The sequence below is a fragment of the Melopsittacus undulatus genome, chromosome 6 (assembly GCF_012275295.1).
Source record: "Melopsittacus undulatus isolate bMelUnd1 chromosome 6, bMelUnd1.mat.Z, whole genome shotgun sequence".
NCBI lineage: Eukaryota > Metazoa > Chordata > Aves > Psittaciformes > Psittaculidae > Melopsittacus > Melopsittacus undulatus.
The window spans coordinates 9,978,362-10,002,991 of record NC_047532.1 but is presented as its reverse complement, the minus strand read 5'-3'; the positions used below and the strand labels follow the sequence as shown (position 1 = coordinate 10,002,991).

The 24,630-nt window shown below is 48.9% G+C and overlaps 1 protein-coding gene across 1 annotated transcript; it reads left to right on the top strand.

The window, feature by feature from the left end:
* Positions 1–7,559: 7,559 nt before the first annotated feature.
* IL12RB2 (interleukin 12 receptor subunit beta 2) lies at positions 7,560–24,306 on the top strand. The gene is made up of 15 exons (XM_034064039.1): positions 7,560–7,635; positions 8,614–8,940; positions 9,548–9,662; positions 11,485–11,660; positions 11,855–11,994; positions 12,778–12,922; positions 15,754–15,833; positions 17,243–17,459; positions 18,511–18,711; positions 19,441–19,542; positions 19,621–19,776; positions 20,692–20,829; positions 21,998–22,085; positions 22,667–22,766; positions 23,492–24,306. Exons 1-15 carry the CDS (start codon positions 7,581–7,583, stop codon positions 23,990–23,992), a joined length of 2,541 nt encoding a protein of 846 aa, XP_033919930.1. The 5' UTR covers positions 7,560–7,580; the 3' UTR covers positions 23,993–24,306.
* Positions 24,307–24,630: the final 324 nt, after the last annotated feature.

Sequence of the window (24,630 nt, the reverse complement as noted above, 5' to 3'; positions counted from 1 at the left end):
ACAAGAGAAGGCTCCTGAAGGGGAGAGCTGAGAGCAGCTCCAGTGCCTAAAGGGGCTGCAGGAAAGAAAGCTGGAGAGGGGCTTGGGACAAGGGCCTGTAGGGACAAGCCAAGGGGAATGGCTTGAAGCTGCCAGAACAGGGGAGACTGAGCTGAGCTCTTAGGCAGAAGCTCTTCCCTGTGAGGGTGCTGAGGCGCTGGCACAGGGTGCCCAGAGAAGCTGTGGCTGCCCCATCCCTGGCAGTGTTCAAGGCCAGGTTGGACACAGGGGCTTGGAGCAAGCTGCTCCAGTGGAAGGGGTCCCTGCCCATGGCACGTGTTGGAGCTGGGTGAGCTTTAAGGTCCCTTCCAACACAAACCAGGCTGGGGTTCTGTGATACTATTACAAATCTAAGTTATACCCAGCTGATCACAATTCCAAAGAACATCTGTGATTTGGTTTTGTTTATTCCATATTCAACACTGAATTAATGGTACCTTGTTTCAGCTTCTCAAGTGTTACAAAGGCTTTGGTATGGGTGCTGTATGCTGGGTTGGTGACCACAGAGGGCTGATGTACCAAGTGTTGGTGTTGCTGGCTCCGTCTGCTCCAGAAGTCACTGTCCTCAGCCACCCGTGGTGGCCCTGTTATTCAGAAAGCTCTTCCTGAGTACCATGGTTATCAGCTGTTGAAACATCAGCACTGAAGAGCCGGAGAGCATCTTGTCCATAGGGACAGCGGCTGATGAAACAGGGTTGGCAGCATCGCAATAAAACCACAGACTATGACATTGAAACAGCATGCAACCACAGTAAGATCAATGCAGTGCTCATGGTGTGTCCAGAGACCTCTCATTCAATGCTGTACAGATTTGCCTGTGTGGTCCCTGGTACAATCAGATCTAGAAACTGTTCTCCTTTCTGGGACCTCATCACCAAAACCAGAGCGAGAAACCAACAGATATTCATAGAGATCACCCAGCAAGAGCAGGCTGGAAGGAGTCACCCTTGTACAGGGTGTGAGATGCCAGTCTGAGAGCAGGCTGTGAACCTCTGAGTTCTTCAAGCAGCAGAGTAAACAGCTTAGGGGTTTTTAATGATCGTCTTACTGACAAAAGGCAATGGAATTATGTTGAAGACAAACTGAAGGCAAAAGATTGTGGCTTACCCTGGAAAGAGCAGGATGCAAACCCCATCGCAGCTCTGCCTCCGCTGAATTGGACAAGGTGGCAAAATCCCAGCCTGGTTTGTGTTGGAAGGGACCTTAAAGCTCCCTCAGCTCCAACCCCTGCCACAGGCAGGGACACCTTCCCTGGAGCAGCTTGCTCCAAGCCCCTGTGTCCAACCTGGCCTTGAACACTGCCGGGGATGGGGCAGCCACAGCTTCTGCTTTAGATCTAATCAAAGAACTCCAGAGAATCTTATGGTGGGAATACATGGAATAAACAACCCTGCTCCTGACTGACCACTGATGGCAACCACAGTGGTGTTTGGGATATACTCATGTCCTCTTTAAGCACACAGTGATTAACTCTGTCACTCTCACCATCTCCACGCTGGTGACTCACCACCATTCGCCCATGATTCTTCTTCCTCAAGGTTATTTCCAGACCTACAACCTGACACAACCAGAGAGTGCAAAGGCTGCACCTGCAGATTTCACTTCTGACTCTGAACTCTCTTTCCTTCAGTTACAATTTCAACACAAGCACTTGCCTGCATCCTGACCGGCCTCCAGCCTCCTTCAGTCTTCAGCTTTAACTTTCTCCAATTTGCATTACAACAGTTGGGCAGGAGGCAGGTTTGCTCCTGCCTTTTTAGATAGCAGGTTTTTAACTCACTAAGCCAATGAGCACAGTGGCTGAATGAGCCATTCCTGGTCTTCGGGACTGGTTTGGTTGGCTTTTAGGTGCACTTTTGATACCAGATACATTACTTTGTCATTCACTTCCAGAAACTGGGCATGAAGTGCTGCAATAATATATATTCAAATGTTATTGCATCATTTACAGCCACTTTATTTTCACTAGCTATAGGGAAAGTCTATATTCTTTACATACCCTTTTTTTATGTTCCAGCATTCATTGTGTTATGAGGCTGGGTTGAAGCAGAGAGCATCTCAACGTTGAAGGAGCTGCCAACAAAAAGTCCTTCCAGATTCATATCACAGCAAGCCCTGCAGAACTAAGGTAAAGTAAGGGCAGGCACCCATACATCTTGTCCCATGGGCTTGCCATAACCACCATCACATGCTGTTGGCAGCAAAGGTCTGCAAGGACACAGTTTGTCACCTTCTTCCTGCAAGCAATCTCCACCCAAGGTGTCTGGTATTCCCTGAAGAGCTCACTGAACAAGCTCCCTTGGGTCTTGCATTTCCAGCTACACATGGGCATGGCTCAGTTGCTGTTATGGGTTTCACGCTGTGAGAGCCAGGCTGCTGGTGGATCTCAGACAGCACCAGTGCTCCGCAGGATCTGTCCATTGCCACCACAGCCATGGCACCTTCTCATGTTAGCTACTGCTGGTGCTTTCCCAAGCTGTATTCCAGGGTCAGGCCCCCCTCCCCAGAGAGCTGATGACTCCGTTCTTGCTTTGACATCACCCCTGCCCATAGAGCGGGATGCTGGCACAGCAGCCTTAGCACCGGCACCTTGTGCTTTGGCTCTTGTGCTGCAGCCAAGCCTGGGGCAGCAGGGCTGCAGTGAGCACACTGTTTGCTACAGGACTCACAAGCACCACGTGTGTGCTCCTGGAGCTTTGTGCTCCGTGCAAGACAAGGAAGAAAGAGTTGGCTGAAAAAGCAGGCTTTGGTGCCGAGAATTTCACAAAAAGAGAAAAGGGGAAAAAGAAAGAAGGAAGAAAAAAAGAAGACAAGAAGTAAAGTAGAAGAAAAGAGAAAATAGAAAGAAAAAAAGAAAGAAGGAAAATTAAAAGAAAAGAAAAAGAAAAAAGGGAAAAGGACAAAAGACAAAAGAAACAAAAGCAAGCCACTGCAGCTGATGAAAGGTGATGTGTTGGTGGTTGCCAGTTTAGCTTCCTGTCTCCATGACACAAAACTTGTGTCACTTGGGCCACCCGACGGGCATCTTCCCTTCATCAATGAGCAAAACACCATCAGCTCTGCTCCTGCCAGCTGACCCCAACATGTCACAGCTGCTTCCCAGGTTTTTCCAAGGAGAAGAAGTGAATGCATGCAGCGAGGGGTAGCACTAAACCAGGTAAGAACATGAGAACATGAGCCTTATGAACACAAGATGAGATCCCATCCAAGTTCCTAACGGCATCCTGTAAGAATCCTGGTTTTGGCTCAGGGCTGAGAAGTGCTCTGTGAAAAGTGAAAATGGAGATCGAAGTAAAGGCAGCCCGAGGGGAAGCAAGATGCAGAGTGAAGCGAAACTGGTGAGGTCTGGAGTTCTGTAGGGCACAGCCTTGTTCTGTTCATGCGTGGTGTTTGAATGGGGATCTCTGGAGAGAAGCGCAGATGTGGGACGGGGCTGGGTGGAGGGGGGAGCTGGGCTACAGGTTCAAGTGCAGAACTCCAGGCTTCTGCAGGCTGCACACTTCGTGCTTCCTCCCTCTTCCTTCGAATGCCAGCCCCCAGCGGAGCTGTGCGACGCTTGTCAAGGTAGAAAAGGAGTCACACCAGGGAGATGCTGCCAGGAAAAACGTTGCTGATGTCCAGAAAGGACAAGGAATGATGGCAACAAGATGCTTGTTCGTTAGAAGCGCTTCTAAATGTGGTGGTAGCTCGTGGGAGCGCTGGAAAAAACCACGAGAGAAAGCAAGGATTGAGTTAAAGAGAAGGTAAAATCCGCAGTGGCACATCCCAGGACAAGCCCCTCACCCCTGCACGGGAACCTGGGGCTGGATGACACTCACCGCTCTGCTGCTGTTTCCCAGTCCCAGAGGCTGGTTTGTCCCTGGAGCTTCCCGGACCTTTACCAGGTAATCCCGCCCTCCTTTCCCTCACTCCCGGTGCCGCTGCCGCAGTGCCCCGCATCCCCCCTATGGGGCTCCGGAAGCTGGGTGGGAACGGACGCTTCCCCCCGCTCCTTCACGCGCGGCTTTTCGGTCCTCAGCGACGGTTCCCGGGGCTCAGGGAAAGGCGGCAGCTCCCCGGTGGGAGCTCCAGGATGCTGTGAGCCCGGGGTGCTGCCTGCATCAGGATGCGGCTTGTTCCGACATGCTCCTTGTCCCGGGGTGCTGCCTGCTCCGGGATGCTCCTTACTTTGGGATACTCGCTACCTCAGAATGCTTTACTCCTTGGGATGCTGTCTGCTTTGCGATGCTCTCTGCCTAGGAATACTCCCTGCCCTGGGGTGACAACTACCTCGGAATGCTGCCTGCCTAGGGATGCTCCCTGTCCTGGGATACTGACAGCATTGGGATGCTCCCTGCACCCTGGGACAGTCACCTAAGGGAGCACATCCTTTAGAAATAACACTGTCCCTTTCCTTCCCACAGTGAGGTCTTACAAAATACCCCTTGCTCAGTAGCACTGCTGAAGAGTCACTGACCTTGACCTTGGGCAGATGGCACCAAGGCTGCAGTCCCCCATCCTGGGCTGGGTGCTGCTGTCCTCACTGGGCCTGTGGCAGCCGGATTGCTCCCCATATGCCTGCCAGTGGTGGGATGTGTCCCTAAAAATGCAGCAAGTGTTGTCAGTGATACACAAGAAGCAGCAAAGTTTGGGCACTAACAGTGGTTTCATTCTGGATAAACGTAACAGTGAGAAATGCTCCTCTTTCTGCTGACAGTCAGTCAGTTGCTCCTGCAGGTTCCTGAGAGACCCTTAGAATGGACACTTGCTCTGTGGGGAGCAAAAGGAAAAGTGGGGGTGAGGGAATAAAAAGTCAGTTAAAAGCAAACTACAAGGACCTATAAGGACAGGACAGGGGGAATGGCTTGAACCTGCCAGAACAGGGGAGACTGAGATGAGCTCTTAGGCAGAAGCTCTTCCCTGTGAGGGTGCTGAGGTGCTGGCACAGGGTGCCCAGAGAAGCTGTGGCTGCCCCATCCCTGGCAGTGCTCAAGGCCAGGTTGGACACAGGGGCTTGGAGCAAGCTGCTCCAGTGGAAGGTGTCCCTGCCCGTGGCAGGGATTGGAACTGGAGGAGCTTTAAGGTCCCTTCCAACACAAACCAGGCTGGGGTTCCATGCTGAAACTGCAGAGCTTCTGTGCTCTACAAGGGATTTCATTGCAGAACCCGACTGCTGCAAGGAGCCGACACAGCGATGGGCAACCCCTCAGTACACAACACACATGCTGTGTAGCCTTTGTGCTTTCAAGTGAGATTTCATAGAGATAAGTCTGCTTAAACAGACATGATCTCGTAATCCAAACACCTTGTGTATTTCCTTTACCTTGCACTTACCAGGACATTGTCCTTTATACTTTCTTTAACCGAAGCACATCAATGCTATTTTTCCTCATTGATGTGAAATCTGGAGACTTTTTCCTTCTTAAAGATTTTTCCCCCCTTATATGTTTGCTCTTTGAGGGTAATTTCTCATTCTTTCATATGTCACCCTGATCACAGTTTAAATGCTCTGCTGCTCTCACACAATGCTGCATTAACTGTCTAGCACTTACCTAAGGCAACCACCGATGAACATCATTTGAAGTGAGACTATTTCTGTCAGTTGACTCAAGTGTTTTGGGCACATTTTGCTGTCTGAAGGATGTTTATACAGTACCAGGCAATTTCAGCTTAGTGGAAGGCAGGGCATTTACTTGAAGAACCTTGGGGTGGTGATTGCTCATCATTACAGTTACTAATCACCTACGGAAGGCACCACAAAGAGTCTTTGTGTAAAGCTGAGGCACTGTGGCCAGGATCAATGTTTGGGTCTAAAGAACATCTGGATTTAGATAAAGCAAGGTGTTAATATGCACTTTAGAATCACAGAATCATAGAATAGGTAGGGTTGGGAAGGACCTTATTTTGGCAAGTATTTCACATTCACCTCAGCTATCAGCTTAAAAGACATGGAGTGACTCCCTTCTGGGAGCATTTGGGCATTCTAAACCAACCTGAAATAACTTTGTTGGTTCTATATCAATATACACATGGCAAAGACTATGTTGTTTGATGCATCCCCATGGAAGTACCCCTCCGTCCAAGATGCCATGAAAAGTAGCCAGGATGTCTCCTATGTTGGAGATATTCAAGGCCCACCTGGACAAGTTCCTGTGTGATGTACTCTAGGTTACCCTGCTCTTGCAGGGGGGTTGGACTAGATGATCTTTTGAAGTCCCTTCCAACCCTCGGGATTCTGTGATTCTGTGATTTAAGATTTCCCTTTATATTAGTTTGTTTCCAATGTGGCACCAAGTTATTAAAGTAGCTGCATCCCTGTCGTAGGTCAGGAGTTACAGAAAGTGTTTGTTGGTGTTTGTACTTCTGAAGCATCTGATATCTATGTTCACACTGCTCCTTTAGGTCTGCAGGGGAAGAGTCAAAAAGGAAACAGTTAAAGCTGGTTGTAAAATGCATGGGAAAATCCTGAGCTTAGCTCATGCTGACCCTGAGTAGTTTGTGCAGAACATTTGTGTTCATGACTTCCACCACCATGGAGCGTGGGTTTGACGTGGGTCTGATCTAGGAAGTGTGGACACAGCATAGGTTTGCATTTGAACTGAGTTATTGAGCAAGCCTATGGGGTTCAGAATGTTTCAAGAGCTGTTTATTGGGCTGTGCTGTTGGCAGTGTGCTGAGTATATGTCCTCAGCTTCATCCATCAGGGTTAAACAGTCATCAGTGGCACAGGGTGCACAGAGAAGCTGTGGCTGCCCCATCCCTGGCAGTGTTCAAGGCCAGCTGCTCCAGTGGAAGGGGTCCCTGCCTGTGGCAGGGGTTAGAGCTGGATGGGCTTTAAGGTCCCTTCCAACACAAACCATTCAAGGGTTCCATGATTCTATGAAATAAGCTGCATGTGAGGGCTTTTCTTTTGGGAAGAATCCTAAAGAAATCGTAAGATTGGTGGTTCCCAAGGGATTATCCAAAATTGTGTGTGTACTCCTCAGGCCTGGGAATCTCAAGACTGCATTAGTCATCTGGGATGAGATCAGTTCTGCGGGATTTGGGGTCATCAGTACAAAGTCTGAGCACAGACCAGCTGAAGAGCTCATGAGGTTCCCTGTGGGGTGCATAAACACGGCTGCTCCTCCAAAAGAGCATGCAGGAATTTGGGAGAGAGGGAGCTGTGAAGGAGCAAGGCCTGCTCCGTATTTTGGGGAGCAATAGCATGATGGGTACTGATGGTTTGTCCTTCACAGAAAGACTTTTGGTTCTGGGCTTGCAGGGGGGCTTTGGGAGGGAAAGGAGCAAGGATTTAGTTCTTTAATGCGTAACTCTGATATTCCCCTCGATCTTGTGCCTGTCTCTAGGGAAAGCCATCTAAAAACTGGCTGCTGCTTGGGATGGGGTCTTGGGAGTCACAGATCAACAATGTTAGAAGAGAATACTAAATAGGGAAGTCTTGTGAAGTAATAGCTTTGGATCTCCTGAAGCTGTAAAACAGTAAAATATAAACACCTGTACATTATTTTCCCACCTTTTAGGAGCTGGTAAAACTCATTCATTTCTCTACAGGGAGCACAATGCTGTTTGCTGTTGTGCCCACTGCAATTTGGCTCTTGGCACACCTCGCAGCAGGTAAGATGTGTGTTTTTATTCCTATGTAGCTATTATCACTTTAAAGAAGCACTCAGGTTAATTGGGTTTTTCAGCTTCTGTGCTGTGTCCTGGTGAACATCTTTCTATTGAAAAGAGCAAAATATGATGCTTGGTTAGGGCATAGTGTAATTTCTGTGAGAACTCCCTGATCCATTGCTGCCACTGAGCATCCCTCATTCTCCATGGCAATGCCCCTTGTCCTGACCATCCAGGCAGGCTGTGGGCAGCAGTGCCTGGTCTAGCAGCACCCCACACACTGGGAGTAACCTGGGCAGGGGTACAGGCTCTCAGCAGCAGCAGGAAATAGCATAGCAAATACTTGCAGTAGAGCAAATAGGTACAGGGAGTTCTGCAGGGAGGTTATTTGGTTTAGTTCAAGGTAGAGCTGTTGGGTAGGTGAGGAACATCTCTATACTTCGCTACCACAGAGACTTCAGAACTCACAGGTGAGGAGCAATGGGGCTCCCAAAGTGTTTTCCCAGATCTTCTGCTGCTTCTAACCTGGTTTGACCAGAGCACGTGTGTCCTGGAGCCTGCCAGGAAGTGCCTGCTCCCACAGCTGAGCACAGCATCGCTTGTCCCCCTCTGCATCCTGTGTTACCTGGAAAAGATAACATGCAAGAGGAGGTCTCACCATGTCAGTGAAAACCTTACTTGTTTCTTCAATAACAAGAAGCCACTGCTTTGCTGAAACACATGTATTACCTTATACTACTATGAAACAGAGTTCTGACAGATTTTGCCTGGGGTTGTGCTAATTGTACAGTGACTGGTAGCTAGCCTGTGGTTTCTGATCCAGTTAATAGATTGGTGAAGTGGGCACAGCAATATCCCAAAAGTTACCATGCACAGGCAGGAATTCCTGCATTATTACCAGAGATACCCTCTTCCTCAAGCACAACACGTTGTACAAGTTTCATATCCACATTAAACCTTTGTTTTCCCATTCTGTTACAGAAGCAAGCAGTAAAGGGGACATGACTGCTGGCAGACTTCCCCACGGTGCTGCAGAACTATGTGACAAAGGGAATATGACTGCTAACACCTCTTCCTATGTCCAGCCTGGGAGCAGCATCACCCTCTTCTGCCAGCTGAAACCCCAGCTGTACAGCAAGCAGTGCAGGATAGCTATTTTCTTTAACAGCTCTGAACGAAATAGCAGTTACAGCAGTTCAGTAAGCACCAGGTTTCTAGTCCATACCTATGGCAAACACATGTTTACGTGCAAAATACTTTGTGAATATGGGAAAAAACTCATTTGTGGAATCGATATTGAGTCTGGAAGTAAGGAGGTTTTCATTATTCCTTGTTCTTACCCCCCTCCCCACTATGATTCTTCTGATTTCCTGTGGTACCTCTGAGACATGCCTTGGAAACCAACAGTGGGTGGGTTTTGGTGCCTTTTTGTATTGCAAGTATTCCTGGCTGGAACTGTGCAACTCCTTTATTCATAAACAGAGAGCTGCTACAGAAAACTGCCTGCACCCATTCTGCTCTGCCCCTGGACACAGGGGACTTACCTGGAGCAAAAGCTCTAAGGGAAATCTGTTCTATCCCGATGAGCTGCTGCAGCTCTGCCAGGGCGGCTTTTGTCTTTTAAATAAGAATAATTGGTTGCTTCAAGCAAAGCTTATGGTGCCTGGTCCAGAGAGTGGGTAAAGCCTTGTATTCCCCTGGCATCCTTGTAAAGTCACTTGGGTTTCACTCATGTGTTTCAACAAGCTGCAGAGACTGAGTCAGCTCTTGTCACTTATAAACATCATCACCCTGAGTATTTTACACTTATTTGTCTGTAAACACTTTAAAAAAGAATCAGCACAAACCCAGCATTTCTTAAAATGTCTCCCATCAACATCTTTAAGGAAGAATCTGACAAGAATATCTGTTTAAGATCCTCCAGATGAGCCAAGAAACGTGTCATGTATCCAGCAGGGGACTGATGCTCACCCCATCTGCACCTGGGATAAAGGCAGGCTCACGTACATCAACACTACGCATGTAGTACAGTAAGTAACAGGAGGTTCTTTAACACTGATAGCTGTAACCTGCCCGAGGGGAGACTGAGCTGAGCTCTTAGGCAGAAGCTCTTCCCTGGGAGGGTGCTGAGGCGCTGGCACAGGGTGCCCAGAGAAGCTGTGGCTGCCCCATCCTGGCAGTGTTCAAGGCCAGGTTGGACACAGGGGCTTGGAGCAAGCTGCTCCAGTGGAAGGGGTCCCTGCCCATGGCAGGGGGTAGAACTGGAGGAGCTCTAAGGTCCCTTCCAAAACAAACCAGGCTGATTCTATGAAGATTTACCCTTATCAAAGCACATGGAAGAGCTGGTTTATGAATAAGCCAGCCCAAAGCTGCCATGATCATAGGAGCCAGCTGGAGCAGAGGGTTTTAAAGCTCATTTTCTGCTCACATCCATGTGCACGCACTGCAGTATGTTGGCTCTTTCTGGGCTCAGCAGGCAAAGAGGGTGTGCCAGGACAGCTCCCTTTTGGAAAGGGAACATCAGCAAGGGAAGTGGTCTTAAACCAGCTGCTCAAACCTGCTGTTTTCCCAAGGTGGATCTCCTCTATTTAGTAATCCTGTGGTCGGAGCAGTGCCTGCACCAGAAAACCTGCAATCAGAGCTGCTCACGGTCTCAGAGGTTGGCTAAGGAGACAGAGAGGGACTTTGCTTGGAAATGTGTTATTTTTGCTTCCCAGTTCAGACCCAACCTGTATTTTTGCTCTCTCTTCTTTCGCTGAGCCTTTGCTGAAAAAGATTTTGGCAACTTCTACAGCAAACTGTGGGGAAGGAGCAACCTAGAGCCTGCCAAGGCACGTTAGGAGACATTTGGATTTCAGGAATCCATTGTGCCTAGGAGGAAGCTTATTAAAAACCTTGATTCAAGCAAATATCTGAGTAGAATGAATTGATTTTGCCCGTTGAAATGGCTGTGTAAAATGAAATAATCCACATTCATTTCTTGGTGCTCCCTGTTGCCCTTGCTCTGTGAGGCTCACTTTTCACAGCCTTCTGTTGGCCAAAGTAGCAGCAACTTTCTTAGTAGTTTGCAGAAACCTGGTGCTGCTCTTTAAGCAGAAGAAGAATTAGGTAGCATGGAAGACAGTAAGGAAGTGTGGGTAATGAGATGTGTAATTGTTGTGACATAGAGATGTAGCAGTGCTTGCTAGTAAGTCATTAAATACATCACAAAATACAAAAGGTCCACCTGAAGCAACATGATAGAAACATCTCTGATTCAGGTGGAAGATAATACACAGAGAAGCCAACCGAGCTCACCAAGGTTGAATGGCAGGTTGAGAATGAAATGTTGTGTTTGAAGTCATGAGGTTTGACTGTTACACTACAGATAAGTTATGCTTTTAATCACTGACTTCTGTAAAAGCAACAACTGAAACCTTCCAAATCAATCATCACCCCAAACTCTTTGTACCAAAACCTACCTGTGCTCATCGTATTAAGAGAAATATTAAGCAACCAATATTTGGTAATCATCATAAGGAGCCTACTCACATACTTGCAGCTTAGTGGGAAACCAGCAGTATTTCCTTTGTCTGCAACCAAACCCAAAGAGCACTTTAACACCTTTACTGCTGAGTTAGCTAGAGGAGTATTTACTGTAACCCTGCATTTAGATGGATGTCCCATGGGGCAGGTGACCTACCTGGACTTTAGTGTGGTGGTCGTCCTTTGAAAGCCAGTGTGCAAGGGAGATGCTGAATGAGCCTGAGGGGACCTGGGGACATAGAGTCAAGGCCAGGCCCCAACACACTCATGGTTCAGCTTTCATGGTGTACAGGACAGCATTAACCAAGCTTTTTCCTTCTCTTTCAGGCTATCAAACGGGACAGATAGCTTATACATCTCAGAAAAAAGCCTGGATATGAGGTTTGGCTCACTGGCTCTGAGCAAGCTGAACTTTGACTCTACTTACACCATTGTGGTTGCCGCCTCCAACGAGCTAGGAAGTGCTTTTTCACAGCCTCTCGTGTTCATGTTAATAGACATAGGTAAAAGCCTTAGTTAGCACTTCTCTGTTAGATACAGCCCTTCAGAAAGACACAAAACCATTTCAAGTACCTTGTTTATACCTCTCAGTAAAAGCCTCCATCTCTAAACCAGCAATTCTATTTCCACGTACCCGCTGTTCCGAGTGGTGCCGCGTACCTGACCGCTGTTTGCTTCTCTCTGTTCTTGCTGCTAGTGAAACCACATCCTCCTAAGTTTTCAGTGGAATTTGAGCATTCTTCTGCCACCAACTGCACCCTTTCTTGGCATGGTGAAACACAAGCACAGCACTGCAGGCTGAGATACCGTCCACTCACCAGGCACGGCTGGAGCATGGTAATCCTCTCCTGAAACAGGAGGTTATGATCCTTGAGGATGCTTTAATATTGTTATTTCTTACTGAACCTTTTTGCCCAAATTTTCCTTTCTTTGCTCTTTATTACCATATTTAAGGAAAGCTTTTGCCTGCCAGTCAAAAACATTCATTGGTCTGAAACTGAATGCAGGTAAAACACTGATCCTCTGAGAAGCCATGTGCATAAGTATTCCCCTTTGTATCAAGCATCTGTGTTGAAGAATCAGATGTTATGTTTTGTTGCATTACATTTTGTTGCAATATAGTCATGTTGGTGGTTGGAACTAGATGATCTTCAGGTCCTTTCCAATACGTATTATTCTATGATTCTATGTCCTTTGAAGTTCCCTTCCAATTGAAACCTTATGGATACTATAAAACTGTTCTATGGTATCTGCTCATTGTAGCCCATAGCTACAGATGTGCAACTATTTCCAAGTGTTTGGGCCTTCCCTAGCATCAATTGGGAGTCTTTGCTTTTAAGTGGTAAAAGCTGTATTGCTTGAAGCAGAGTAACAGGAAGTTTGTTGTCGTCACATAATTAGTAGAGGGATTTTTCAGATGAAGAACTGGAAGCCTGATGATTCACTGCATCCTTCTTCAAGTTGTTAAATTTGCCCCGGAATCAGGTTTTCCCCACTGCTTTTTGAAGATGTGTTTTGGTTGCTGGGCTTCCTTTGGACATCAGTAATTCAATCCGCCACTGCCTTCAACCTTTATTTTCTCGGGAGCTTAATGTTAAACATCCTGTGTCTTCATTAAAGGTTGAAAACTTGAATGGTGAAAACTGCAGTCTTTATGGTCTGGAGCCTTACACAACCTACGAGTTCCAGCTCAGCTGCAAAATCCACCCCAAGAGAGGACTGTGGAGTAACTGGAGCACATACCAGAACCGGACTCCAGAGGCAGGTAACACAAGTCAGCATGCCCTGCACTAACCCAGTGTCTAACGTTCACATAACAAGAGGAATTTTCAGCCAATGAAGTCAAAATGCAGCTGGGTTTTTGCAGGTTGCTTTGCAGATTCTCTGTAGATGCAGACTTGGAGCTAACAGGGAAGTAACTTCTGTAAGAGAACTGCTTTTTCAGTGAATAAAAACTGAAGCTGTTCCAGTTTCTCACAAAACAGGAATTCGAGAGTTCACCAGGAAGGTCTGAGGATGTATTTATGTGATGTTGGTGAAGGGTGGAGGAATCTTCCTGGAGTTGTAGTGGCCTCCTGCATCATAGAACCCTAAAATGGGTTGGGCTGGAAGGGACCTTAAAGCTCGTCCAGTTCCAACCCCTGCCACAGGCAGGGACCCCTTCCACTGGAGCAGCTTGCTCCAAGCCCCTGTGTCCAACCTGGCCTTCAGCAGAGCATGACAACACATCAGGAAAAGGCAGAGTTAGCTGAGGAAAAAAGAATATTTCACATTGGTTCATATCTAATGGTTTTAATGAATCCCTGCAGCAAGCCCCTAACTCAAATCATGATGGCTGCGGTGTCACCCCAATGACACACAGCTTGGGCAGCACATCCTGGGATCTTGAGTTTCCTCAGCCATTTGGGAAGAGGCTGCCCAAAGAAGAGGTTGCCCCATCCCTGGCAGTGCTCAAGGCCAGGTTGGACACAGGGGCTTGGAGCAAGCTGCTCCAGTGGAAGGGGTCCCTGCCTGTGGCAGGGGTTGGAGCTGGAGGAGCTTTAAGGTCCCTTCCAACACAAACCAGGCTGGGATTCTGTGATTTGCAGAGGAGCTGAATGGACTGGCTGGAAACCGTGCTTTCCCAGTCCTGCTGGTGCTGGCAGGTTTGAACAGACCAGTTCAGTTTTGCCAAGTCGTCTCTTCCCAAGTATTTAATTTGGAATTTTTAATAGTTAAAATATTTTAATATTTTAAAAAATAATTTAATATTAACTTGGAGCATCCCCACATGACCCCTCCATAGCATGGTGGTGTCGCTGGACACCTCTATAGCTTTGGCAGAGCAGAACCTGGCCATGCATTTGGGTAGATCCTACCAAGAATTAGATGAGGAAGGAGCATTTCTGCCCTGAAGGATGACAGAGCAGCCTCCAGGCTCACACAGCACCAAACCAAGGGTGATTCTGCTGGTTTCTGCCAACTCTAACCCTTGGGCTGGCCGGGGCCTGCCTTCACCCCGAGCTGCACAGACTCACATGCTGCAATACTTTCAGTTCTTAGGAGAGAAGAAAGCTTCTCAGAAGTCTGTGCCTCAGCAAAGATGTGTCAGCTCTTGGGCAGCCCTTCCCTTCATCTCTGCTTTCGTTGCTCTTTCCTTTGTAAATTACTATAAGCTCTTGAGGCTGGTGCCGTTATTACTCACCCTATTTACCACTACTGACGGCATCAGTTTCTGTAAGCAGCATTGATTGATGCAAAAGGTGTAAACTTTTCCTTCTCTCCCCCACCTTCATCTCAACAGTCTTCTCAACCTCCTCAATATACCCTGGCTTGTTGCAGTATTTGTGGTCATTGCCCCTCTACCAATGGGTGCTGTGAAAGAGAACCTTTATAGCTAACCAAGGAGCGTTTTCTGCCCGAGGTAACAGAAGGGGAGGTTGCAGATGAGAAGCACTGGGTCCATTTGGTCGCCCTCCTCTGAAGCTCTGCACATGAGCTTGGTCTTTTGAGTTTGAGTGCACCATTCCAATGAGAACTTTGGCCTCTTTTTTCCAAGCACAACCTGCACAAAACTTGCTTTACGCAGTCACTGTTCATAAGAGAGGGGTTTTGTTCCCTGCAGTTTATTCATGGTGGTTCACAGTGGAATGAAGTTTCAAATGCAGGCTGGAGCTCAGCAGATGCCATCCCACATTTCACTTTTTCCTGCTCTGAGCTTGCCCCTTCCTCCCTTGCTCACAGTGAGCGTGCTCTGGTTTTATTCCTTCTGTCAGCCCTGCTTCTTGTTTCTATTCCAGTCATCGTGTGCAGTTAACACAGAAAAAATAGCTCATAACATTGCTGGCACCAAGCACTTTTTCCACCTTTGAGTGCAGTGAAGAGCAGAGGCAGCCCCATTGGAGCTGGGGTTGTGCAACAGCGCTTGCTCAGGTTATTAGCAACAATTATTATCTGCGTGTGATGAGTTTCTGCTGCTCAGTGTCCTTGAGGAACCAAGCTTTGCTGCCTCCTACCACGTTGGCTTTCTTTATGCATGTGTCTGATTCTGAGCTGTTGGAGCAGTCACCAGTTTCTGCAGCCAGAACCTTGCTGCAGTGGTATTTCAGAAGGTTCACGCAAACCACCAGGAGTTTCCAGTCACACTGTGACTATAAGGAGTGTAATGGAAAGAACAAGGGGTTTAAGTTACCTCTGATGAGGTCCTCCCAGCTACCTGTTAAAGACATTCACTGCCTAGAGTCCTACAGATCCTACAAACCCTGTAATTGGCTTAAGATTGATGTAACCAACCCAAAGGACCTCAACTAACCTCAACTTCGATGTGTAGGCTTCCTTGGGAGCCATTCTGATTCCCAAGTGCAGGGAAAAGTCACCAGCAGATCAAAACCTTCTCTTTGGTTTATGGCTTGTTCTCTCCATGACTACCATCCTCAATGCAGCTGAACTCCAGCTAAAACATCCAGTATGGTTATTACATATTGCATCATTTCGGAGACATTTTAAATCTTAAATTTCAATCATCTCAACATTTTTACCTCTTCACCTACTCAATGTCTTCTTTGTCTGCTTCAAAACACAGCTATTAATGCTGCTCACCTTTTCCTTCCACACCAGTGCCAACGGGGGTCCTGGAGGTCTGGTACCGACAGCAGGACATGGGCTCCCAGCAGCAGAACTTCTCTCTGTTTTGGAAGGTAAGTTCAGCAAAACCTAAGCAGAGGCAGCAATACTCATCAAGGTTAGAGGAGGAACTCTGGGTTATCTGCGCACAAGAGAGGACCGAACCCAAGGAGAACACAGGGATATAGAATCCCAGAATACCAGACTGGTTTGGGTTGGAAGGACATTAAAGCTCACAAAGGATTCAGATTCAAGCCCAGCGCTAGGGTAAAAATTCCACATCACTGTACATCACCGTCCAGCTCAGGAGGAAAGGGTTATGCCAGCTCTGCTGTACCAGCACTCCCACTAAACCCAAGCCTTGTTATGGGCGCGAGTTTCTCCATCATAACCAGCCCAATCCTAAAGCCAGGTCCAAGGGGAATTTCTGGATTGTGGGGCATTTCCTTTCAAAATGAGTAAAGTTAATACTATTTTTAAAGCCTAAATTGTCAGCTCCCAGCCTGCAGTCTCCAGACACCCTTCCCGTTCGTGACGCGCCTCCTCCCACAACAACAAGCACCATGCTGTGAGTGAAAGCAGAAATTCTCACAGGATTACGTGACCCAACCACTGTGGCTTGAAGATATCAAACTTAAAGACCTTTATCTTGTGATAAGGAGCTAGCGACACTTTCTGTATCACAGCAGACTTCCTGCTGCATCGCTCATAGAAGGGGCACAATACACTGCGCTTGGAGCTTTCATTTCAGCCTACAAAGCAGAAGACTTGGTACAAGGCACTACCAATACATGTCCTCCTTGTACCACACCAATACCAAAGGAAGGACTGCCAATTTAGACTCATGGAACCAACCAGGCTGGAAAAGCCCTTTAAGCTCCTCTAGTCCAACTGTTTCCAGCACTGCCAAGGCCAGCACTGCCCCATGGCACTGAGGGGCTCAGCAGACACATTCTCCTATTTTTAAAAGTGGTTTCCCCCCCCTCCTCTTCTTCTCCTTGTTTTATTCTGGCAAAACCCAGCCAAAATAAAATGAAGTCACTGCATGAGAACTGCAGGAAACTGAAAGCGATAGTGCAACTGCAGACACCGGGGTGGAAAAACCAGCAAGAGGTGTTACATGGGACAGCACGGGCTGATCTGCACATTGTGTGTGGTTGAATTTAAATTATTATCATGGGTAATTCTTTGACATGGAATAATAATAATTCTTAATCTAGAATAATTAACTAGATCTTAGGCAGAAGCTCTTCCCTGTGAGGGTGCTGAGGCGCTGGCACAGGGTGCCCAGAGAAGCTGTGGCTGCCCCATCCCCGGCAGTGTTCAAGGCCAGGTTGGACCCAGGGGCTTGGAGCAAGCTGCTCCAGTGGAAGGGGTCCCTGCCCGTGGCAGGGGTTGGAGCTGGAGGAGCTTTAAGGTCCCTTCCAACACAAACCATTCCATGATATTTCCATGATTATGATTCCATGCACCTTCCTCACAGGCTTTGAGCAAATCGGAGGCAAGAGGAAGAATCCTACAGTACACGGTGACCTTTGAAGCCCTGGACCAGCAGAGCCCTGTGGCAGAAGCACATCTTACCACCCAAACCAGCTACACCAGGGTCATGCCAAGGGTAAACTACAAGATAACAGTCACTGCCGAGAACTCAAGGGGCAGATCCCCCCCTGCATCCATCGTGACAGACCTGAGCATCCAGGGTAAGGCCTTCTGCTGAGTCTGGAAAGTGGGAATCACATCAGTGCTCTGCTTTGTGCTACTTGCTTATCAAGGTCCATCTCAGTGACTCTGCAGGGATCTGTCTAGTTTTCAGTGTGGTCAAACATTGAGTGCAGCAAAATGAATGAGTGCTCCCTGAACTCCCCCAGCCCTGAATTCCCTGTGCTGGTACTGGACACAACGGAGCCTCAAGGTGTCAGGTGAATTGCTCCAATGAAGCAGATCTCTATTTGACCTTGTCTTGATGCAACATCAGTAAAACAGTGGCCAAGCCATTACTGAGTATTTCACCTTTTCCCAGTGCTGCATGGGATGCTTTCCTTTGGGAGCAGATGCACAGCTCCTCAGCTCACAGGCTGCATTGACTGCATGAACCCTTCATTGAGTGGAGACAGGACTGGTGCAGAAGCAACACTGGTATCTGATTATGTGGAGACAGTAGGAAAAGAACTGCTTTGTGGGCTCAGTTCAATTGTATTTGTTAGGAAAAAAAGTTAGGAAACATGCTTGGATGGGGCTTGGAGCAACCTGCCCTAGTGGAAGGTGTCCCTGCCTGTGGCAGGGGGTTGGAACTGGATGAGCTTTTTGCTCCCTTCCAACTCAAACCAGGTTAAGATACTATGATTCTATGAAAGCGAGACCTACACTAGATGTCCCAGCACCCTGTCCAGTGAAACCTTTAAAGCAGCTTTTGTCTTGTGGAAATGTGTGTGTTCGTGGCTCTGCACGCAACAGGGTGTTAGTACATGCTGTGACAGCATCTCCTCAGGGTTTGGGGATGGTAGAACAAGCAGTGCTAAGTTCAAATTGCTGCACCATGAGAGAAGACAAGAACATGGCTCTACTCCTATCAGCTTAGAGATCACCCTTGTATAAAGACCTTTTCTATCAATTGCAGCTCATTTTTTTACTTCACATGATGCCAAACTGGATGAGGCACAGTAAAATACATATGAAACTCACCAAGTCCTCTTGAGGTTAAGTCTGTGCTGATGGTGTCTTCTTTGTCTGGTTGCTCTTTCTCCTTGTAAGATCTACCTCCTCCTCTGGAAGTCTCTGCCATAGCCATGGGAAACAGCAGCATCCTCATCAGCTGGAAACCACCCACCAGCTCCACTACATCCATCAGTGGATATGTAGTGGAGTGGGCAGACACACAGAGCAACGCACACCTGGAGCCCCATCCAGCCTGGGTAAAGCTGCCAGCATCCAACCTGTCCACAGTGATAGCAGGTAACTGCCTCCTGAGGTGAGATATGACCGAGGTATTGTGTTATTTAGACAGATCATTAAGGAATGAGTCAGATTCTAATTGTTACTAATTCAGCATAAGTACTGATGGCACACAAAGCTTTCAGTACAGGAGAAAAGGGAATTGTGGCTGCTCTGGACTCAGCTCTGCAATCACCCTCAGCTGAGATTTAGAGCTGATAAGTAAAATATCTCTGAAAAACTCCAACCCTTCCCAAATGAACCAAGCCAGCCAAAGGTACTAGAGATCAAAGCTGAAGACTGTTTCCTTTCTACTGATTGTTGGTTACTAATCCCAACCAGTAGTACAGGTCAGTGTTCTGCACACCAGGTAGCTATGAAGTCACTATGGAGGTGACAACAAGTGTTACCCTAATTAGTGATTCCTGTCATATTATCCCAGCCTGGTTTGGGTAGGAAGGGACCTTAAAGCTCCTCCAGCTCCAACCCCTGCCACAGGCAGGGACACCTTCCACTGGAGCAGCTTGCTCCAAGCCCCTGTGTCCAACCTGGCCTTGAACACTGCCAGGGATGGGGCAGCCACAGCTTCTCTGGGCACCCTGTGCCAGTGTCACCCCCCATCCTTTCCTTATGAAAGAAACATTAATGATCAGAAGATTCACCTCAGTTTTAAGCAGCTGTTGTAAATACTTCAGCCATGACTGCAAATACTTTAACCAGTAACCATCCACTTCTCATTTCTTCATTTAGAGCATGTAAAAGATGAGGTGTGCTATCAGATCAGTGTATTTGCACTCTATCAGGACAGAGCTGGACAGGCAGCATCAGCTAAGGGATACTCAGGTGCAAAAGGTAAATCACAGCAATACTCTTCCAGATATTTTTAAGCTAGCTTAAGCTCTGCTTTAAAGTCAGTCTTATGTTCTACAGCTCCATCAGCTGGGCCCCAGATGTACACAACACTGCATGCAAACGGCATCTTGGTTTCCTGGGAAGCAATCCCTGCCCAGCAGCAAAGGGGCTGCATCACAGGGTACCACATATACCTGCAGAAAAGGGACAGCCAGGCTGACCCGCGTGTCTATGGTAGGTACCTGGTGAAGGCCAAGGTGATGTGCACACACTGCAGATGGGGACAGAGGGGAGGGAGATGCCATCAGAAAGGGTCTGTTTAGTCAAGGAGTCACAGGCAGCTCATATGCCATGGGGATTAGAGCAGAAAGATTCAGTTGTCTTGCTCTGATACAGCTGCCCATCAACAGAGCTGCATATACAGGGCTTCCAACTTTTAGCTGCATCTTTCTAAGCTATTTTGTGAGTAGAACTAAACAGATTGCTCTCTGCTATTATTAACATCATCGTCATCATCATCACTTCAGAATAGCTTGTGTTGAAGGGACCTTAAAGCTCCTCCAGCTCCAACCCCTGCCACGGGCAGGGACCCCTTCCACTGGAGCAGCTTGCTCCAAGCCCCTGTGTCCAACCTGGCCTTGAGCACTGCCAGGGATGGGGCAGCCACAGCTTCTCTAGGCACCCTGTGCCAGCGCCTCAGCACCCTCACAGGGAAGAGCTTCTGCCTAAGAGCTCAGCTCAGTCTCCCCTGTTCTGGCAGGTTCAAGCCATTCCCCTTGGCCTGTCCCTACAGGCCCTTGTCCAAAGCCCCTCTCCAGGTGTCTTGTTGCCCTCTTAGGTACTGAATGCTGTTAATGGATGTTTCATAGTTACGTCATAGAAACCTCATTTTAGACTGAAATATTAGCTTATCAAGCAACAGTATTTAGGGGTCAGGATGCACAATCCTAGGTGGCCAGTCTATACAATGGCACAGGCCACTCCTACAGTCCAAGACCCTTTACATCCCTTCCAATGATTCAGCAACACAGGAAAGGGCATTAAAGCAGCAAATAACCCTCCATGCTCTGGCTGCCCAGTTCATTGGAGTTAACTGCAGTAAAGATGTGTGTGAGGTACTTCATGTGCTTCTCCTCCTCCTCCTCACAGCCATTTCCAGTGCGACAGCCCAGCGCTCACTGTACATCACTGACCTGCAGCCTGGGGAGCACTATGTCCTGTGGATGACGGCATCGACGGCTGCAGGAGAGGGGCCCTGGGGCAACAGCGAGCTCATCTGCTTGGAAAGTAATGAGCCTCTGCAGGGATGTGGGGTCAGGAACTATCCCAGCTCTGGGCTTCTGGTTTTCCACGCTCTGGAAATGCTTTTCCTGCTTCTCTTTAGCTACTGAAGATCTCTTGTCCTTTAGTTGCTTAAGAGTTCTATTTTCAGCTGGTTTTAAGATGTAGCATCTCTGTCTTCAAGCTCCCAGTTCTGTGCCAAGATGTTGGCTGTATGGCTCCATAGTACTTGAAGACCAGCAGGATGGTTTATTGTGGACAGGGAAGGGGGGTTTGGTCCTTTGCCTTGCTGGCCCTGTGTGCTTCAATCTCCGGCCCAGGCATCCATGCAGAAAGTCCTGCTGACCTCCTTGTGTTAGTGGCATTCCATGGGCATTACAGGAGCTGTCATCTAAAAGCCTTCCTGAGGAGCACAGCACCCCATGCTTCTGGATCACACATCTATGTCTCAAGTGGTCCCTATGCCCAAGCAGACACAAGATGCTCTCCCAAAGCCTCCTGGCCACAGCTAGTGTCAATAACCAGGGTTTCCATCCTGCAAACCAGATTGTTTGCATTAAGTTCACTTTGGGCCAGTTCAAAGTGGCCACTGCATTGAGAGAAGGGAGCTGGTAAAATGCATGTTGAGGCACTGTCAGGAAGCTGTTTTGCTGCATTTCTTCCCCAGCAATGTGCCAACACAACACTTTCAAGCCCCTGAGTCACGGACATTAGGGGTTTCACCTCCACAGCATGGGAGCAGGGCTCCTCTGGAGGCAGGGAAAAGCCAGGGAGGGGGGAGGGAGAGGACATTAAAGCAATCCAGGCTGGTTTGTGCTGAAGGGACCTTAAAGCACATCCAGCTCCAACACCTTCCACTGGAGCAGCTTGCTCCAAGCCCCTGTGTCCAACCTGGCCTTGAGCACTGCCAGGGATGGGGCAGCCACAGCCTCTCTGGGCTGGGATTCTGTGTCTCTGTGAACTGCATGCTCTGGGCTGTGGACTGTAGATCTCGATAGACATCACTGTGTTAAAGCGCTGCTGTCCCCAGCAGTCGATGCAGATCCCTGGATTTCAAAACCCCAAAACATGGGTGTGTTTTATGAGCTCAAATACAAATCAGGCCTCAGTTATCCTCCCCCTTGAAGTAGCATATTTAGGTCTTTGTTTCTAATAGAGATGTTCTGTATTCCAGGTGCTGGGGAATGGATGGCTGTTGTGCTCACCTGCAGCATCTTCATCTTCTCAGCCTGCATCTGTTCCATGCCTCCAGCAAGAAAAATGTGAGTGGATCCATCATTTCCAGTAAAACATGAAATTGTTATAAGAAGGGGGGGTCATGTCCTTTCAGGATATCTTGGGGAACAGTAAGGGTTGTTCTGAGTAAGGGCTTCATATATGATAACACCCACTGAGGTTAAAACACAGCCTCATTTCATGTAGATAGTGTATTTTAACCCAGAGCCCATCTGCCTCCACAGAAACAAAACTGGAGAATTAAATCCTTGGCAGTCAATATGGGAGCAAAGCTGAAGATCAGAACTCGTTTCCTTTGGAGGAGCACACAGATGTTCCCAGCCATCCTCCAGGACCAGAGCTCATGGCTGTAGCCAGCACGCTCTGCCCGTTGGGCTGCTGTTGCTTATCACAGGCAAACCTCAGGCAGGAGGAGGATGCTGAGCAGCATCCGCTCAAGAGCTGCTCTACCCCATCCGCCAGCACCAACCTGCTCCCTGCAGGTCCTGCCAATGCAGATTCAGTTATACTGAGCTCTGTGGCTGTCACATGCACAAAGTGCACATCCCAGCTCAGTGCTGTGGGTAGCAGCACTCCTGGTTCTAACTGCGCTTAATTCCGTCTGCAGATTACACTCACTCCTCACCATACTCGTACCGCAGTGGCAGAGCAAAGCCATTCCAGACCCAGCCAATGCTAAGTGGGCCAAGAACTACACATCTGTGAAGGTGAATTGTACTCTCTTTTCCTTCTAATCCCACCCCCTTCAGAAGGAAAAGTGATTGGAGTCATGCAAGTCACTCATCTCCTCATGCAGCACATCCAGCAGTCTGTAACAGTGGATAAGCTCTGTTTTCATACTAGGTTAGACTGGAGGATACATCATAGAATACCAAACTGATTTGTGTTGGAAGGACCTTAAATCCAGTTCCAACCCCTGCCACAGGCAGGGACACCTTCCACTGGAGCAGCTTGCTCCAAGCCCCTGTGTCCAACCTGGCCTTGAGCACTGCCAGGGATGGGGCAGCCACAGCTTCTCTGGGCACCCTGTGCCAGCGCCTCAGCACCCTCACAGGGAAGAGCTTCTGCCTAAGAGCTCAGCTCGGTCTCCCCTGTTCTGGCAGGTTCAAGCCATTCCCCCTTCTCAGGACCCAAATTAAATGCAAGAGCAATGCAGAGATCTTTCCGCCACTGGAATAATCTCCCCAGGGAGGTGGTGACTCCCCAGTACCGGACACTTCAGACTGGGCTGGGCAGGGTGCTGGGACACCCAGTCTAGGTCATACTTGAGAAAGGTTGGAGCAGATGATCCTTGAGATCCCTTCCAACCTGGTACTCCAAGCCTTGAAGCAGTATTAGCTGCTGTGCAGAAGGATGCTTGCAGTGGGAGGGTAGGAGGCAACAGCCCATCAATCCCAGGGTGACGTCTCACTGCCATGTGTTCCCCCTGCAGGCAGAGCTCTGCTGGCCCTCCAGCCTGTTCCTGCCCACCACCAGCACCTTCGAAGAGCCTGAACCGACACAGGTAGAAGAAGCCTTTGTGAAGCCCAGCACCCTGGCGCTCCAGGACAAGGCCCTCCTAAGCAGTAGCAGCAGCAAGGGCCATGGGGACTGGGCACTGGAGAGCAGCCGGGGGCATGGGGAGCCCCGGTACGAGCCTGTGCCCAGCACAGCAGATGGGGGGGTCTGTGAGCAGCAGCTCCATGACCTCTACAGGAGGATGGTGGTGGAGGAGCCCATGGAGCACACACTGAGCATCCCCGAGTACATCGCCAACCCCAGCACAGCCCCCCCGTACCTGCCCCTGGGCGCAGGCACTGCTGAAGATGTGCCTGAACTGGAGTGCCACGTGCTCTCCATGTTCCCAACAAACTGCCTGACACCCATATTTCCCTATAATGGGAATCTCACCTTGGATACGGTGAAGATAAACTGCAGCTCATTCACCAGGTAGGAGCTCAGGGTGACTTGAGTCCAGCTGAACAGCTCCTGCACTGCACTGAGGGTACAGACAGCCCAGGAACAGGCACAGGACACCTTTGAGGGATGAAAACCCAACTCACACCCCCCATCACTGTAGGTCACCCCTCACTGTGCAGGAGAGCAGCTCTCACCTGCAAAGCACGTTCAGGCAGATCAGGGACTGGGAATTCCATGGGGAATGCCAGGGCTGCGTGACTGGGATTCCGGAGAGGGTTGTTGGTTGCTCAGGTTGACTTTGTGCAGCCTGGGCTGCCTCAGGCACCACTGGCCTTGAACACTGCCAGGGATGGGGCAGCCACAGCTTCTCTGGGCACCCTGTGCCAGCGCCTCAGCACCCTCACAGGGAAGAGCTTCTGCCTAAGAGCTCAGCTCAGTCTCCCCTGTTCTGGCAGGTTCAAGCCATTCCCCTTGGCCTGTCCCTACAGGCCCTTGTCCCAAGCCCCTCTCCAGCTTTCCTGCAGCCCCTTCAGGCACTGGAGCTGCCCTCAGCTCTCCCCTTCAGGAGCCTTCTCTTGTCCAGGCTGCCCCAGCCCAGCTCTCTCAGCCTGGCTCCAGAGCAGAGCTGCTCCAGCCCTTGCAGCAGCTCCATGGCCTCCTCTGGCCTCGCTC

Coding starts and splice junctions, on each gene's coding strand:
- IL12RB2 (XM_034064039.1), top strand. CDS start 7,581: ATGCTGTTTGCTGTTGTGCCCACTGCAATTTGGCTCTTGGCACACCTC. Junction 12,923..15,753: donor GAACCGGACTCCAGAGGCAG/GTAACACAAGTC, acceptor CTTCCACACCAG/TGCCAACGGGGGTCCTGGAG. Junction 17,460..18,510: donor GACAGACCTGAGCATCCAGG/GTAAGGCCTTCT, acceptor TCTCCTTGTAAG/ATCTACCTCCTCCTCTGGAA.